General features: G+C 36.1%; 1 protein-coding gene across 2 annotated transcripts; it reads right to left on the bottom strand.

The window, feature by feature from the left end:
• Positions 1–1,749: 1,749 nt before the first annotated feature.
• LOC129264374 (putative N-acetylated-alpha-linked acidic dipeptidase) lies at positions 1,750–17,598 on the bottom strand. 2 transcript variants are annotated; one of them, XM_064102764.1, is made up of 18 exons: positions 17,552–17,598; positions 16,957–17,250; positions 16,147–16,303; positions 15,573–15,701; positions 14,553–14,681; positions 13,924–14,113; positions 13,578–13,668; positions 12,963–13,052; positions 12,152–12,237; positions 11,607–11,726; positions 11,246–11,328; positions 10,659–10,790; positions 9,799–9,878; positions 6,974–7,064; positions 6,348–6,600; positions 4,573–4,654; positions 3,860–3,952; positions 1,750–3,003 (listed from the first exon to the last, which is right to left on the bottom strand). In XM_064102764.1, exons 2-18 carry the CDS (start codon positions 17,163–17,165, stop codon positions 2,808–2,810), a joined length of 2,211 nt encoding a protein of 736 aa, XP_063958834.1. In that variant the 5' UTR covers positions 17,166–17,250; positions 17,552–17,598; the 3' UTR covers positions 1,750–2,807. The 2 variants fall into 2 exon arrangements, with proteins under 2 accessions (XP_063958834.1, XP_063958835.1); XM_064102765.1 differs by lacking the exons at positions 15,573–15,701; positions 17,552–17,598 and having other exon boundaries at positions 1,779–3,003; positions 16,957–17,261.
• Positions 17,599–19,231: the final 1,633 nt, after the last annotated feature.

The following is a 19,231-nucleotide window of genomic DNA, read 5'->3' as shown; positions in this document are numbered from 1 at the left end:
AAAAATAATAAATTCGATGTTCCAGCCAGGGTGACGAGATTACACAAAATTAAATACGGGACAATCGACAATGCACTATGTACCATCGGATCGACCGAGCCAGGCCAAAAAATCAACAAAAAAACTACACAATGTTAGACTTGATAACAAAACATATTAAGAAAGGGGAAGGGAGGGTGAGCAGAAGAAAGAAAAGAGAAAAAAAAATGAGGAAACAAAAATGAATTGTAAGGAAAGAAAAAAAATAAGGAAAAATTAAAAGGAAAAAAGTTTGAATAAAAGGATGAAAGAAAGAATAAAAGACAGATAACGGTTTCCGTCATTACTTGAAATGAATAAAGAAAGAAAGAACTAAAATAAAGGAAGGGAAGGTGAATAAATGTGTGAAAGAAAAAAACATACGGAGAGAAAAGAGAAGGTAAAAAAAATGGAGGAAAAGAAAAGAAAGAAAGAAAGAAAAATAATTCCTTCAATATTTGAAAGAAACAAAGACTGAAGAAAACAGGAAGGAAGCAAGGAAGGAAGAAAGGGAAAGAAGGAATAAAGAAAATAATTAAAAGGGAAAACAGAATTTAAAAAATGAAAGAAAAGAAAACAAATAACATCTAAAATAAAAAAAAATTAATCTACAATAGATTCCGATCACGCTAGTTTAAAAACATAATGGTCTATCACAAGATAACCAAAGTACAAGCACATGTGAAGATAATGCAATGTACGTACCCTAGGCTACCCTAGGATAAGTGCGGGCACGGCCAATATTATAGAGCACGCAGGAAACTGCCGGCGCGGCTAATAGTCTGCCCCCCTTGAATACCCTCGGTTAGACGCGAAAGCCCCCTAGGGTGTTTGCGTGCTCGGGCGTGACGTTTCCTGCGGCCGGCACTGTACTTCTTCTTCTACTAAAACTACTACTACTACTACTACTACTACTACTACTACTACTACTACTACTTCTTCTACTAATACTACTACTACTACTTGTAGTAGTAGTAGTAATAGTAGTAGTAGTAGTAATAGTAGTATTACTACTACTACTACTTCTACTTCTACTATTTGTAGAAGTAGTTTAATAGTATTAGTGTTAGAGATAGTAGTAGTAGTAGTAGTAGTAGTAGTAGTAGAAGTAGTAGTAGTAGTAATAATAGTACTGATAGTATTTCTATAGTAATTATAACAGTAGTGGTAGTAGTATGAGTAGTAGTAGAAGTGGTAGTAGTAGTAGTAGTAGTAGTAGAAGTAGTAGTAATAGTAAAAGTAGTAGTAGAATTAATAGTAGTAGTAGTAGTAGAAGAAGAAGTAGAAGTAGTAGAAGTAGTAGAAGTAGTAGTAGTAGTAGTAGTAGTAGTAGTAGTAGTAGTAGTAGTAGAAGTAGTAGTAGTAGTAGTAGAAGTAGTAGTAGTAGAAGTAGTAAAGTAGTAGTGGAAGTAGTAGAAGTGGTGGTAGTAAAAGTAGTAGTAGTAGAAGTAGTAGTAGTAGTAGTAGAAGTAGTAGTAGTAGTAGTAGTAGTAGAAGTAGTAGTAGAATTAGTAGTAGTAGTAGTAGTAGTAGTAGAAGTAGTAGTAGTAGTAGTAGTAGTAGCAGTAGTAGTAGAAGTAGTAAGAAGTAGTAGTAGTAACAATTTGTTGAGAAATTGTGCTAGTCAATCTATCCCGATTGTGATATCACTATTGTGATTTTTTTTTATCTCATAAGCACTATAATAAGATAGGTTGACTTCAAGTATCATCCCGGCAACCTCTGCATCAAATCACGATCTATGAATCGACCATGTTTTCACATTATTTTATTTGTATACAAAAAATCAAATTCAATCGAAAAGACACATACAACTCCCTCAATAACAATGGTTTTGTTCACTCATTTGTGATTATATATATGTTGGCCTACATGCTGTCGATGGGTAGAGCATTGAAGAGGTATAACAACCCCCAAAACAGGAAGAAAAAAAAACACCGTACCAGATAATGTATAACGAGACATAAATCATACCAAAAATCATTATTATTTCATTTCATTTTAATTGTTTATTTCAATATCCTGCTGGGAAGCCCCCAGCTATTTTCCAATCACAAGAAAAACAACAATTTATAATACATCAAAAAATGGTTCAAGCGCTTGAAGTTATTGTATCTCCCATATATTGTGGAAGAAGAATAAGAAAGAAAGAAAGAATGGAAGAAAGAAAGAAAGAAAGAAAGAGAGGATAAAAGGGTAGAAAGAAAGAAACAAATAAGAAACAAAGTAAGAAAGGAAGGAAGACAGAAAAAAAAATAATAGAAAAAGAGAAGTAGCACCTAAACTGACTGGTCAGGGAAAGTTGAAGTTGTGCGTAATAATGGAAGTAAGAGGGAGTTTTTGCTCGGCGACGTACGGATGATTCAAGAACACAGTAAATGTACGGAAAATTCCCGTCAAATGACAAAGTACAGCAAATGACAAAGTACAGCGAAAACTGGTGAACCGGAACAACATTATCGACCTAAGTTTCGGAGCTGACGAAAATTTGCAAATAATGTCGTTTGTCCAGAGTCCAGGACGAAACTACCATTTTGATTCACCAATTGTCGACAAAGACTTCATGGTTGTTTTTTGTCATGATGGGCATTTGACAATACATTTTCTATGTTCTTGAATCCTCCGTCCGTCACTGTGCGATATCACCCTATTGGTAAGTAGTTAGATACCAGTAGGAAATCCTGCTGAATTTGTGTGACGTCAATGAGTGTACTGGCCGAAGACTGGATACGGAAAGCTGCAATTTCGTACGTTCCCGGGGCTTACTGGCGTTTGATTGGATGAGAAAATCACAGTTGTGTGACGTCACTGAGTGTGCTGGCCGCTGATTGGATCGTGAATGTTAAGATTGCTAGTTGCTTTCTCACATTATCCCATCGAGCCTGTTGATCGGGATCGTCGTCGATACGATACAGGGCATCGACCACGGCAGGAAACTCAGAACCAGCATAGGAATCAATGCTGCTGGGTGCAAATATTAAGTGCCTAAAAGAGAGAATAATGGAAGAAAAATTGCTTCAAATTATTTGGTATCGATGCGTGTGTGCTTTGAATATATATTTTCATATGGTAAAACTGTGTCTATACTTGTTTAAAAAATGCATGATACCCATCCCGTACCCACCCATTCAGGCAAGTTTGTCTTTGAAAATCGTATAACTATTTTTATTTATTAAACATTGTGTATTCATGTACATTTTTTTTCTTGTTCATATTTTTGTACTTGATGTAAAAGGTTCTGCAATCCAGCCCCTGGCTGCGGGTGAATGTTTAATAAACCATTGTCATTCTATTTCTTTTAGCTCAGTTAAACCGGTTGCATGGATTTCCTTTTCAATAAACTACCCAGAGTGGAAAATTATTGGCACAACTTTAATTTATTATTCTTTGCTCCACAATTAACCGTTTGATGTGCTGACTCTGCCACCTATTTATGACATTGTTTTTTTTTTTTAGATAAACATGTAGATGATAACTTGATATAATGTTTATATTACTCCAATACAATTTATTTGCATACACACTGTTAAAAAAAACCTGATTTTACAAAAAAAAAGAAGATTTTGCGGAAAGCAATAACAGAATCATTCTGTAAATTCATAAAACAGGAATTTTCCGCAATTTAATTTAACAGAACAGGTCTGTTTAAAAAGGGGAAAAGGGTGTTTTATCAAAGGAAATTTGTAAGGTTCCATACAACAAATACCAATTTGCTGTAAGATTACACAATCTGTTAAGATTACAGGTGTTCTCGAGTCTCTGCTGCAGGAACTTCTTTTATTTTAAGGATAAATTTTCTAACTGTGTAATTATTAATGAAAATAGTTTTCTATGATATTACCTCAACCATTTCCTATCTGGAAGACCTGTTGGATCAATAAAAGCTCGTTCAAGTTGCATCATCTGATCATTAACACGTCTCACTGCAAATGAACTGAATAGATAGAGAACAATGACCAAGCTTTCAAGAAAATAAAAGCAATATGAAATTGTTTCAGGTAGTAATCTGCCCTAATTTGTAACCGTAATGTAAAATTTAATTCATTATTTGAAAAAAGTGATATACAAGAGGAATGCTATTAAGAAAATCAACGTGCTTTTGTAGCGAAATCAGGTTAACATAAAAAAAAAACATATATCATCACCACATGATAAATTTTTCAATCAGTTACATTTACTTTTTTCTCCCTTTTTTTTTCTTTCTTACCAGTCCCCCTATTCTATCATTTAATTCAGTTACTTTTATCTTTTCTCTCTTTTACATTCTTACCTGCTTCTCTATTTATATCTTATTCTTTTCATGCTCTCATACTTTATTTCTCCTTTTCTTCTACCCAACCCAATCATAAAAGGAAGACACAATCTTTCTCACAAAATCATCTTCCATCCAACCAACCCGCACTAAAGTTAAACTGATATAAATATATATCCTTCACTGAATGAAAGTGATCCTTAGCGTATATAAACTTGTTGAGTTATCGGGGTTTCTTCCAAACTGGCAACATTGCTCTTATTAAGTAGTATTATACTGTGAATTTCACCAAAACCACTTACTCTTTTAAATCAATATCAGCTAGGCGCATTTCAAAATGATGTGCTGCTTCTGTAAAATTATCTAGCGCCGAGTCCATATAATCTGAGACAGGAGTTAATAAAAATGGGTTTATTGTTTCTTTTTTTGAAATTTTGTCTAATATCCTTAGAATCATCCATATCAGGGGCGGATCCAGGATTTTCCAAAAGGCAAAAAAAAAACCAGGTTTTTGACCAAAAATTAAGGACATTTTGTCCACGAAAACATTTGACAAGCAAAAAAAAAAAAAGGTCATCGCTTTCAAGGGGGGGGGGGGGGGAGGCACACCTCTGTTTTAATGGCATTTTTACATTACAAATTTTAATTGAGCTTCTCAAGGGGGGGGCACGGGCCGCCCCCCCCCCTGGATCCGCTAGTGATCCATATCTATATAATTACTATAAAGTAAAAATCATGTTATACAGTGCGTATCTAAAAAAGTTTACACTTAGAAAAAATCCTGTAACATTGTACATTTGTAAGATCCTGAAGATTTTTCCACACTTTAACATTGGTACAGGTCCATTTAAGCAAATGACGATATAACTGTCGAAAAATATTTCCGCTTGAGTGAGCACCACTTACTTTTGAAAAGATAGTGAAAAATGATTTGCGCAGAACTTTGAAATAGCAATGCGAATAAAAGTAGACCTTAATCATGAAGAACATGTTTAATTTAGCTAGTAAAATTGATTTGAAGAAATATTTTACCTTTTTCAACTTGTTTCCTTGCCCAAAACACTTGGAAGAGTGCATTGCGCCCCACCCCACTCCTCCAAACACCCAGGCCGTCTTGACGATATTTGCTTTACACTGAGCTGTGATTTACATGAAATGGCTTAGGCTTGATTTTCAATTTTTTTATCATTGTCAAGCTTGGGAAAAGTGTGGAGAAACAAGTATTAAATGAAAAATGAAATGTAAACCCACTTTAAATGATGAAAACTTAGTAAAAAAATGCTGGAGATATCTGATATAAACTTTTGTTCAGATTCAGTTATGTCCTCAGATCCAGCTGGCACAAAAAGGGTAAAGGTTGTGCTTACTTAGTGTTGAAATTTAGATTTGGGTGGCAAAATTGTTACAAAATGCTTGAATGTATCCGTTTTATTTCAATTGACTATAAGTGCAAGTGAAATGTATGAGAAATGTTTCGCTGGGTAAGATTTATTTCGCCCTTTCCCCTTGACACAGCGTGAAAATTAGCATTTCTGCGCAAACAGATTTATGCGAGCTTTACAAAAATGGACAGCGCTCACTCAAGTGTAACATTCTGTCAAAACTTTTACTTTCATTGAATAGATGAGACCCAAACCCAGGAATAAATGTTGAAAAAATACCCGCATGTCGTATATTTTTTAATTCCCAGGGCTTTTTCAAATTGTAAACTTTTTTTGATACGCACTGTATAACAGTTTTCTATTACCGTATATGCTGTAATTATTCAATTTATTCACGTATTAAAAACATTACAAATAACCTGTAGCTCATTAATTTTTACCAAATTTAGCGTTTGACGTTGAAATTATTCAAATACATACTCAGATACAGATTTATTATCATATGAATAGAAAAACCGCGACCTACATTAAAAAACTATCAGACCTTAACCATTAGGCCTCCTAAGGGATTCGTCTGTCTTCATACAAATTAAATCATGTAATCATATCGCGATTGATATAATGTTCATTTTACGAGTTACCATGGCCTACTCTAGATTGATCAGTTGTAACGAATCTCCTTTCATCATTCTTACCAAAATCGATCCCATTCTGGGTCATCTTTTCCCCGAAATTACTCCTAAAGCCTTGTGCAGCTTGCCTAAGCTTTGTGGCATAATCCGTGCAACCGAACGGAAGAATCGCGGAGTCCGCGAGATCTCGCGAGAATTCTAGAAAGACTCTTGCCATGGCCTGATGGCGCCAGAAGTTCCAGTCCAAGAAGTTCTTCACGTAGTAAAAGTTCTCATACACGGAATGGTAGACGGGATAAGATGATAAGCCCAAACTCTGATTAAAAGAAATGAAAATAAATTTGACACTTTTTTGTATAAAATTTGTGTGATTCATCTTAAGATTTTTCGGTAGAAAAATGTATAATTTTTACAAAAATAAGAATAGACTTTCTTTCTTTAAAAATCAGCGGTAATTTAGACCCCCAAAAAATATTGATGATAAATGATAATAATGATAATTCGGCAAATTCGAACTTGTAATTTCAGTGTTAATTCTTTTTTCCGTGGCTCTAGAACAGCCTTCTCATAAGGCAAGATTTAATGGGAAATTTTCACATCAAACAAAGTAATGACCTGAAGCGAGTTTGTCAATAAGACTTATTCTATCTACGTAAGATGAAAAGAAAATAACAATAGGAGTATCTTACGAGGTCATAGACATAAAGCAGGTCGGTGGAAGGGACTCCAATACGGTGTATGAACGGGGCGTGGTCACTGCCTGATCCAATAACTGATACGCTAATAAACGGGAACAGAGAATAGGAAATGAAAAAAAAAGGTGGGTAATCTACAGGTGTACGTATCTCACGACTTGGGAAGGATTTCACGAAACAAGTAATAAGTGACCATGGGTGTCGATCACGGGGGGATGGGGGGGATATATCCCCCCAATATTTCAAGTGGGGGGGATGGCCTGTATTATCATCCCCCCCAATAATTTAGGGTAGAAGATTTATAATAATGATAATGAAAAAATGTAAAGGTTTGATCATAATGATTATAGTGATGATTATAGTATGCCATCAATCAGTTTGTTTCCCTCGCAATTCGTGTATATTGTATTAAATAAAAACATTCTTTTCCAGGACTTTTAAACAGATGGGTGGAGGTTCAAGATGAAAAAGAATGAAATGTTTACGTATATGATATTTTTTAACACATGACATAAAAGGACTCCGACGAAAAACAACTTTTGTTGATAGGGTGTTCCATCCCACCAGTGGTAATATGATCATATTTTTACAATTTTTTAATAAGTGAAATAAACTAATGGTTTCAGAAAGAATAATCATTCATTTCTCTCTAAAGCGTATCTTCGGATATGAACATCGGATTTTTCCCCCATGTTATTCTTGTTATTGTTATGGACTTGAATAACTAAACTTGATTGGCTCTTTCTTATTTTGGCAAAAAGAAATCTCTTTTGAGTTTGGAAAGGGATGACAGTTTTGCATTCTATATGAGCACACTCATGCGGTACGTAAATTTCATTTTAACACATATATCAGCTGATATTACACACTGATGGTTCAAGAAAATGTTGGAGAAATATCATAACATGACAGTTGAGTTTTGATTGTTTTTATGTTTGTTTTTGTTTTATGCACTTATAAAGCATTTAAAACATGTTAAAATCCAGGGTTAAAATCGTCTAAGGAATGACGGTAAGCCCGATGGCGCACGAAAAGCCACACAGTTTGTAATTTGTGCTAGTCTTAATTTGTCCGAATCTGCATTTTATCATCACGCATTAAGAAGAAAAAAGATATCGCCAGTCGGGTTAGATTTAAGAGAGAAGTTGTATACATCATGTCCAATAAACAGATCACTTTGTACATGGTCCAGACAATTTTTGCCATTTTTTCTTTCGTATGAGTTTAGAATAGGCTTACTTATAACACAAATTGAATAAAATAAAAAAATTATAAGTACAGTACACTGCAATAATGAAAGAATTTCCAAGAACACAGTGGCGTAACTACGGGGGGGGGGGGCATGGGGGCACGTGCCCCCCAATCGGCTGGCCAAAAAAAAAACGGGGAAGAGGAGAAAGGAAGAGAAACGTAGTGGGAATGAAGAAATTATTGTTCATTATAATGTTATATTATAATAATGTTATGTTATAATACATAAGAAACATTTTTTCATAACTTTATTTTGCTCAGGCCTAGATTTCTTCATTGTTCCCGGTACTCGCATTGTCTGTTTAACGTTTTTAAGTCAATATACACCAAATATATTTCCTCGCACTTCGACTTATTATTGTTTTATGTAGTGACATATGGTTCTTTTTCATGACTACTTAAAGTGATTGCCCCATTTTAAGGTGTTAATATAAAACATTTCCTGTCCGTGCTTACGTTCGCACTAGTAGATTGGTGAGATATGACTGCTCTTCATGAATTCCTAAAAATCAGTCCTTAAAATGTCCCTTTTTCTGATCTGAATATCAAAAATTTTCGATCGCATCATTTCTTTAGTGAAATAGTATCGTATGGTCTTAGTGAATTCTTACAAACAGGCCTCAGAATGCCTCTCTTCAGGTCTGAATATCCTAAATTTTCAGCTCGCGCTTCGCGCTCGCAATATTTGATGAGTAAGATGCGTATTATCATGATTACAATGACTACAAAAAGTGCTTCATGTGTTTAGATGTAGCAAAATCAGCAAGCGCTTTGCACTCGCATTAGATGACTATGGTGAGATATGTATACTCTTAATGGATTCCTAAAATATAGTCCTTAACATGTCCTTGTTTGGGGTAAATATTTACAAAAATTTCAGCTCGCGCTTCGCGCTCGCATTGTTTGTTTAGCGAGACAGGTATGTATCATGATTACAAAAAATTGCTTATAATGTCCTTTTTTGGTCTGCATATCAAAAATTTTCAGCTCGCGCTTCGCGCTCGCATTATTTGAGCAGTGAGATACATATCCGTTTAATGGCACTGTCCTTAAAATGTCCCTATTAGGTCAGTATACCTGGCAACTGAGCGCGCTTCGCGCGCTCACTAAGTGACTCAAACATTTTGCTGGTACCCCCCCCCCATGCCGTGACTCACGGTACGCCACTGCAAGAACACCATGCATATCAACCACTCCCAAATGTCCTAACTTGTGATTTTAGTGGGGGTAATGTTGAAAGATCCCCATCCACAAGAACATTTGTGTCAACCAAGAATACCGATCGACACCCATGTAAGTGACAATTGTTTTAAGTTACTGAAAGAGGTGCACATGATTGGCTCAGAACAACTCAGTCGACTATTGCCTGACAAAACACTACCCAGGTTATAACATAAATTAACAGATACACAATATCACACTTTAACATCCCACTTTGTAATATTACAAGGATTATTTTTTGGTATTTGTCATTTTCAGAAATTCAATATATTTTGTCTATCCTGCTTTAGACACTTGCTACAGATATTTTGGTGACTGATGCGCTTTAAAAAGGGAGGGTTATTTACTAAGGCTTGCCATTAGGACCAGGGATTCGCTGTAACCATAGATCATAGACTGATCTTTCTCGCGTCTCACCGTCAGGTACCTAGAGAGAGAGAGAGAGAGAGAGAGAGATAAAGGAGACAGAGTCGTGAAGGGAGGATGTGTGTGTGGGTGAGTGTGAGAGTGCGGGTGTGTGTGAGGAGGTGGGTGTGAGTGTGTGCGGATTGGATTGTGTGTGCTAAAGGTGAAAGTACGCCGTGGAAACTTATTATGAGTGTGTGAGAGTATACTGTGTGAGTGCGTGAGCACAAGAGATTTTGAACTGTCGCACTCACCTACTTATCAATCACATACACACCCAAATCCTCGACGCAACTTCACCCACACCCACACTGAGAGAATGATCGGAGAAGAGCGTGATAAAGTGACGGTGAGCGGAGTGGTATGAATATAAAAGGATAGAATGTGGAGATAGGTAGGGTAACTGGAATAGGACAACAGATCAACAAATATCAAACAGAATATGCAACAAGAAAAAAAAATCCTTCTAATACTGTACATACTAGGAGTAAAATATTATGTGTAATACTATATTTTGTATTAAATGTCTTTACTATACATTACAATCTAATGGAGATGACCCGAGTAATCATTCATCGCTCTTGCAACATTGAACTTTGCTACCTCCATTAATCACGTTAAGTTCGAATCATATGAACAACATGTATTATTTTAATACACAAAAGCTGCTATTAATTCATATGACATACTCGTTCATATCGAGTGCAGTATTATATTGTATTTTATGAATGTAACAATCGTGAAATAACAATTATTTTCTTCCTACACATCTAATGTGTGTTCATTATCTATAAATGCTCACCTTTTTAGTTGCATCCATTAAAGCCTGCTGCAAGAGGGGCGTTGCCCTGGCAACAAACGAATAATTCCCAACCACAGCGCTGTCTACGTTGATATAAGCCACAGCCCTTTCGCCAAGAATCTTTTGATATTCCTGGTTGTATTGGAAGCAAATTAATTAAGTCGAATATACTAATATAGAACAAAAACAGCATAAAAATAAAATACATGAAAGCAGCAACGAACCAGCAGCCTGAACAGCGCCCCCTCAAGTCCTAAACTACTCACATCTGGCCAGATTAACGTAAGCTCTGAAGATAAGCCCACATAAATGATAACACCCTTATTCACCATTAAGTACACTTTAAAGTAGCAAGACAAGTACTTTCCTCTCGAAAAAAATTGAGTTTCTTTGTAATTGTATGAATGAAATTATAGGCTACTTCGTTCTCTGTATCATTGCTGGTTATCTCAAAATGTATATTATTTAGAGTAATTATATATAACAAACAGTCATTAAGAGACCACACGATGTGTCGGTCAGTTCGCTCCCCCTTTAAATAATTAGTGTAAATAAACTAATAGAAAAGTTAAAAATGACTTTTATACCTCTACAAACTCAGTAGATCCTAGTAGACCATACTCCTCGGCTCCCCAGCTACAGAACATCACAGATCTTCGTGGTCGCCAACCTTTAAGGGGATGGAGGAGAAATAGATAACATTTAAACACAGAGAGGGGGAACAAGTACACATTTTTAAAGTTATTTTTTAGGGAGAGAACAGAAGCCTAATATAGAGATCGATGGAGAGGGAGAGAAAAAAAGACGAAAGAGATAGTGATAGACGAATCTATAAGAGAGAGAGAGTGAGGGAGAAAGAGGAAGTGAGAGGGAGAGTGAGATGGAGAGAAGAGGAGAGGGGTGCAAAAGTTATGCAGAACTAGAAATATATCTAAAACCTATGCTTACCTGTTTTTATCACTTGGGAGTAGACTCTTGTTGTCTCCATAAGAACTGCCGTTCCACTGGATGGATCAATAGCACCATAAACCCAGGCATCACGATGGTTGCCTAGCAACACGTAACGATCTGCAGAAAATTAAAAAACATTTGAAATCACGGTGTAATATCTTGAATCTTTATTCATCATTGTCATTAAGTTCGTCCCTGTAAAGGAATAAGAAAAATGAAAAGATGATTTGCAATAAAATTGTAATTATACGTAAAAAAATAATAATTTCTGACGGATGCGAATTTCATTTATCTATTAGAAAAAGTAATTTAGAATACTAATGTTAATTGCTGATTATTTTACGTTTAATTAATAGATAAGTGTACAATCCTTAACCCCAAAAGTTACACATGGTAAATAAGAATAAGCTGTATAAAATTCCTTTGGTAATTATAGTAAGCCGGTAGTATATCGATATACTAGCTTGCACTTTTTTTAAGGAAACAAGCTACCAGAAAATATTCTGCATGAGAAATGGCTTAAGTTACAATCATAGTTTCACCTGGTTCAACTGCTCCGTTGATGACACTAATCACGTTGTAGATGGTTCGAATCTCTCGTGAAGTATGTATGCTCATTTTCACCTTTCTGTCAAGTACGAAATCAAGTTATGATGATTATCGTTTACATTATTATACTATTTTGAATAGTCATCAAGTGTGTTTGTATAAATTTTATTTAGGCAATATAGGCACCCCCTTTTACGTTATAGTTTGTGATTTTTTTCTATCGTTTTTATTAAAGTCTTTGTATAGTATTATGTTATAGGGTCAGCTAATCAAAAGGCTTGTTTTTTCTTGCTTTCCCTCTCATAAAGAATCATATTTACAAAGTAGAAAAAAATATGACTAAACATTGGACCAATGTTTAGTCATATTTATTTTGTTTGTACTTTGTAAATATGATTCTTTGTACATGTTTTTAATGGATTTCTATGAACAAAATTGAAATTGAATGAGCGAATGTGCATTTTTACCCTTTCCATCAAACATGTCCAACGTATAGGAGCAACGCAATGTATATATGGTAGTCCTATTTAATTCTCTAAAACTAGTTTCTATTTTGTAAATGATTAAAAATGGATGGTTTCTTAGTATCAAAAATACATACACTGAGGTCAAAAGTCTTCCTTAAGCATTCCACTTCGGTCTATTTTAAATATTTATCTTTATTAACTGCAACTTCTCTTAGTATTTTTAAAATGTGTATTACATTAGTATATTCAGTTTTAATCGGACACCACCATATTTCACTGCATAATGTGACGTGACTATACATGATGTTATAATGAATGATGCGAAATACTTTCTGACCTGTTGGGATTAGTGAAACCTGGTCCAAATCTGTAGGTGATGTTGAGACCTCCCTTCCAGTCATCAGGGACCTCATCACCGGCAAGTTCACTATATTCACAGAAAACGTGATCATTCAAATAAAAATGAGACATTTAGGCTCATATTCTGATCTCGGGTTAAATTTTAGACTCTGGCCTAAAGTGGTGGGTTAACTATGGATAGCGAATCGTGACACAATAATTAGCTGAAAGTACAGGTTTGATTTAACCAGCTCATCTGTTACTTAAATCATTCACAACAACTGTCTGGAAATAATAACTGACTTATTTTTTTTTGTAATTTTAGCATGGTGAACGAGAGAGCACAATGAACATAAAAAGTATACACTTTAAATATATATATATATTTGGCTTCTTTAGCACAGAGTTAGCCCATGTCCCAAGTTATACCCGACGTCGGAATACTATGGGCATTAGGGTCCTATATGCTTAAGATTCATACATTAACGTGGTAAAACTCGATAAGATAACGTGAATGGTAAGAAGTTGAGGTTCTTTACTAATGGGGAATACCGATTCAGCCTATTCAAATACAAAAATCATAAATCTCTTTAAAGCGACGAACATTTCTTACTTGAGCAGATGTTGCGCATCTCCGTAGCTAATCGGATGCACCGGAATAGTCGGGAGAGTGGTATCCGAGTCGTTTAATCGGTACATATAAGCTGTTGAAAATGAAAAGGACATGAGAACAAAAACCTGAAGTTAAAACAAGACTCCATCAACAATGTGGACAAAAGCAAACAATAAAAAAAATCATACATGAAAGTGCATTCAAATAACCCTTTTAATCATTACAATACCACGCTGTACTTCTGTTATCTCTCTCACCATTTTGATGAAAATTAACATTTTAAATCTTAAAATTAATAGTTTTCGTTACATGATCACGAATTTCAAAGAGCTTGTGCGTTACTTACGTTTAGACGGATAACCGGGAGTAGCCGGATCTCCCTTTGCGCTCCCAACAAACACGTTACCTCGCTGTGTACCGGTATCCGGTAACCACCAGTCAGTCGGATACGCTGCGTTTGGACCTTCTTGAGCATAATTTGCAGGATCTGAATAGATGATTACTCCTAAAGCACCTGCTTTTTGAGCATTTAGTACCTTGTTAAAAGAGAGAGAGAGGGGTGATTGAAAAAAAACCTATTTCTGAAGACATCTGTATTTTCTTTCTTCATATAATGCCGTCTGCACGGGCCATAGGCAAAAAAAGGTCTTCACTTTCAAGGGGGGACACACTTCTATTTTAACGGCATTTTTACATTACAAATTTTAATTGTGCCTCTCAAAAAAGGGGGACACGGGCCGGCTTTGTCCCCCCCCCTGGATCCGCCAGTGGTTACAAGGAACTTACGTTCGATCGCAAAGCAACCGTATCTGTCCCATAATCAAGAGTAATGGGGGTGTCACAGGGTAGTTTGTATTTATCAAAAGGCATGCGCTCAATGTCCATATTAACACTTGATTTGCAATTGACCGCAAGTTTCTCGCAACGTTCAATTAGCAGAGATGTTTTTCTAGAAATAGATTGACTCAAACTTACTTTATGTCCACGAAAACCTTTGCCGTATTTGACAATGACGATCGATCCATTGATATTGATATCTGGTCTGTTCTTGGCTAGCCAATCAAAATCATCCGATGTTCCATGGTTGACATACACGAGAGGGGCCTGCCCATAAAACAAAATGAAATAATATCGGATCTGACAGCGTTATGATGTTCCTGTGTGAGGAAATGTTAAAGGGGAAGTTCACCTCGACAGTAAATTCGTTTTAATACCCCCCCCCTCAAAAAAAGTCTACACATTTTAGTGTGAAGAACCCCCGTTAAATGCCCATCCCATTGATGTGCTGGGGCCCGTTTCACAGAGGACTTGCAACTGTTGTATCTTTGCCATTATGGCAACTACCATGGAAAGCTTGATCCTGATTGGCTGCTGACCCCTGTTACCATGGTAGTTGCCATTATGGCAAAGTTACAACAGTTGCAAGTCCTTTATGAAACGGGCACCAGTCCCCCTTCTCAGAAAGCTGAATTATCCATTGATTCAATCTCAGCCAATGAAACCTTAGTTGTTTATAATTTCATAGAACCCCTGTTCACAGAATAAATAACTGCCTTCCCTTTCCCAATAATTAAACCCCCTTAGATTATAATTTATGTTTTGAGTATAGTTCTGGTACATGGCTACATAACGGGGGTGCACCCTAGAGCTCGGAGAGAATATTCAGGACATCACAAATTAAGCATCTAAATCTTAACCATCTGCATTGACTTCACTTATATTTACGTTCAACAAGCGTGAGCTCATGCTGTAAATTTTGTGACAGTTTGATTACCGATCCCAATACAATACAGTAATCAGCCCTTTCCTGTTGTTTTTTCTTTCTAAAATTTGTCTCATCTGTAAAATTTTAACTCAGATTAAATATACTGTAGGCCTATATAAAAGAAACCTTGACCTACACCAGCGAATTTTAAGGCCTTATTTTGCCTCTCGGTACATGATGAGTTTGGATGGAAGTCTTTTGAAGAAGACAGTGTATTCTTTAATCAGTACCTCTGGTTCTCCCTGTGCTGAGTATGCATTGAACGGTGGTACAGCATTTGTATTATTATCCTCGGGTCGGAGGACAGCCTCGTTGAGAGCACTGGTGAAGACAGGGACTCCATTATCTGTTATCATCACCTTCAAAATATATATTGATTGATTGTCATTGTGCACTTGAAATATGATCTCATTCTTTAATTTTGGTTAGATGTGAAATGAATGAATAATAATTTCTAAGGTGTCTGTGACATGAAAGGGGTGATTGGATTGGAACTGGTAAAAAATAAAAACCAAACAGACAATACAAGTATTAATATAGTGTATATTTGTTCGTGCAAGTAATGTTGGCCACATTTTCCGTCTTCAGATTGAAATAATTTATTTTTATGATAATCGATTGTAGAATAACAAAGCAAGAAATAACAACTCATTGTGTGTTACCGGTGAGTCGTATAAGAATTACTCAGGTTTGTCTTTCTTTTATATTAAATGTGATGCAGTATATCAAACGAAAATCTGCATCTTTGGAAACATAAACTATTTAAAACAAATATTTAAAATGATAATGGACATAGTTCTTTACTTTATTCGGATTGTCCGGATCAGGATAAGCCAAGAGAACATCGTAAGAGAGTAACCGAACCGAATCGAATCCGTACTCGGTCCAGAGATTTACAAGCATCTCAGCATTCTCTTTCTCAACCGGCGTTCCCGCCAAATGAGGTCGTCTGCTCAATTCTCTGTTGATCAAAATGATGCCAGACATCTGTTTTACTTCATATTCTTCGCATACTACAAATATGTTTTGCATGTACTTCATTATTTTCTTTACCATTTTAGCTAAAATTTCACAATGCCGTGATTTGCATAAATGTGATGTATCAGCAAACATTTTGGAAGACCAATAAAAACCTACTGGTTTTTACCATATATGTTTTTTCCGGTGCCAGGTAAAATTGGAAGAGATGAAAATGGCAGAGATAAAAATAAATAACCTATGTGATTTTTGCCTATGCCATTCTGACTTTTTAAGCTTCCCATAATTTTAGCGCAGAGTTAAGCTAAACTTCAGAATACAAGCCGTTGAATTACAACAAGTACAAGAAAGCACTGTACTAATTTAAGGTGTCATTATTACCAAGAATCCTAATTCATTTACTTTATACGCAGCAGCAATAAACACAACTCTTAAATACATTAATTACGTCATACCGTTGCTACTAAAAGGACTACATCTACGACTGCATGCATGCTCTTACTCAAACTATATTAAACAAAAAACTTTCTGCTATCACCACACACCATCACTTCCAATAGAAAATCAAACCATTGCTAGTGAAATATTGAATTGTAGGTGAGGTGATAGAATTGGGCTCCACATTGTGCTACTTACTTGAGATTCCTCTCGATGTTTTCCGCCTTACATTCATCCATCATCTTACTCGTAATCGTTTCATCTTCTTTCCACGTCGATGTCGAGGTCGGACACGGTCCGTCCGAGATTCCATAAAACCCGATCAGAATCCCGACCCCCAAATGGATGGCACCAATAACCGCGAAACCAAGACAGAGCAGACATGCTCTAGATTGCTTCATCGTCATACAACCATATTATGGAGGTTAGGCCTTAATCATGTATATAGTACATGTATACAAAGCACATACGACTTGCAGCAAGTTTAGTAATCTTATCAATGTAAACAGGGAGGTGGGAGAGATTTACACCTCTTGGTTTGGTGTAAATAGGTACTTTTCGCTCTACGACGTACGACGGATTCAAGAACATGGCAAATGTATTGTCAAATGCTCTTCGTGACAAAGAACAACCAAGACGTCTTTGTCGGACTTCGGACAAACGACATAATCAGCAATTTTCGTCAGCTCCGAAACTTAGGACGAAACTGCTGTTTCGGTTCAGAAATTAAATAAAAAAGACCCCTTTCCCAAGCTCTTCTTTGTCATTTGATGGGCATTTTCAATACATGTACTTTGTTCTTGAATCCGCGATGCAGCGCCAGTGCGAAAACTTCTCAATGGCGGCTTATGCAATACCACAGTCACATTGCTAACATCTACTCCAGACAGACCAAATCTATTACGTTATTTTCAGTGACATCGTCGGTCGGTTTCTTATGTGTGACCGTACCATAACCCATCTGTAGTTAGCCCTGTTACACATCAATCAGATTATACAAATACGATCGTCTCATTAGCAGGTGGATAACAAACATTGATGTTTAGTTAACTCGCATAAAGCAGGACTACGCTATTCCATTCCTTGGGATTTATGGTTTGGGAACTTGTATTAAAACAAGTGGAGCGCCTCTGGCAGTCTCACCTGCATCACGCGATTCAATATAGCAGCAGTGCTGACTTTGAAAATTACTATAGCATAATTATTCACAAAAACACAATACATGTAATGATGTAATGACAATACTATGTTCAATGACAATAAATGACAGTTGACCTTGATCATGCAACCTAAGACTTGTCAGTGATACTTGATTACCCCTATATCCACATTTTATAAACTGTATCTATAAGCTTTGAAAGTTATGACAGCAATCTAATAATTACCTCCAAAATGGCCACAGTTCATTGACCTTAAATGACCATTGACTTTGGTCATGTGACCTGAAACTCGCGTGAGATATTCAGTGATACTTGATTACTCTTATGTTCAAGTTTTATGAAATAAGTACAAACACTTTCGGAGTTATAATGGTTATTCAACAATTCCTCCCAACATGGCCAAAGTTAATTGACCTTTGACCTTGGTAATGTGACCTAAAGCTTGCACGGGATGTTCAGTGACACTTGGTTACTCTTATGTCCAAGTTTTATGAACTAGACCAATACACTTACAGAGTTATGATGGTAATTCAACAAATACCCCCAACATGGCCAAAGGTCATTGACCTTAAATAACCTTTGACCTTGGTCATGTGACCTGAAACTCGCACAGGATGTTCAGTGATACTTTTTTACTCTTATGTCCAAGTTTTATGAATCCGATTCATAAAGTTTTAAAGTTATGATGGAAATTCATCGAATACCCCCAACTTGGCCAAAGTTCAATGACCTTAAATGACATTTGACCTTGGTCATGTGACCTGAAACTCGCACAGGATGTTCAGTGATACTTGATTACTCTTATGTCCAAGTTTTATGAATCCGATCCATAAAGTTTAGAAGTTATGACGGTAATTCGACAAATACCCCCAACTTGGCCAAAGTTCATTGACCTTAAAAGACCTTTGACCTTAGTCATGTGACCTGAAACTCGCACAGGATGTTTAGTGATACTTGATTACCCTTATGGCCAAGTTTCATGAACTAGGTTATATACTTTTAAAGTTATGACGAAATTTCGAAAACTTAACCTTAGGTTAATATTTTTATATTGATTTCCCCAACATGGTCTAAGTTCATTGGCCCTAAATGACCTTTGACCTTGATCATGTACCCTAAAACTCAGGCAGGATATTTAGTAATACTTGATTAATCTTATGGTCAAGTTTCATGATCTAGGTCTATATACTTTTTAAGTTATGCTGTCATTTCAAAAACTTAACCTTCGGTTAAGATTTGATGTTGACGCCGCCGCCGCCGTCGGAAAAGCGGCGCCTATAGTCTCACTCTGCTATGCAGGTGGGACAAAAAAT

Source organism: Lytechinus pictus, chromosome 7 (genome assembly GCF_037042905.1).
Source record: "Lytechinus pictus isolate F3 Inbred chromosome 7, Lp3.0, whole genome shotgun sequence".
Taxonomy (NCBI): domain Eukaryota; kingdom Metazoa; phylum Echinodermata; class Echinoidea; order Temnopleuroida; family Toxopneustidae; genus Lytechinus; species Lytechinus pictus.
Note: the sequence above shows the minus strand (reverse complement) of the source record. Positions and strands in the feature narration are given on the sequence as shown.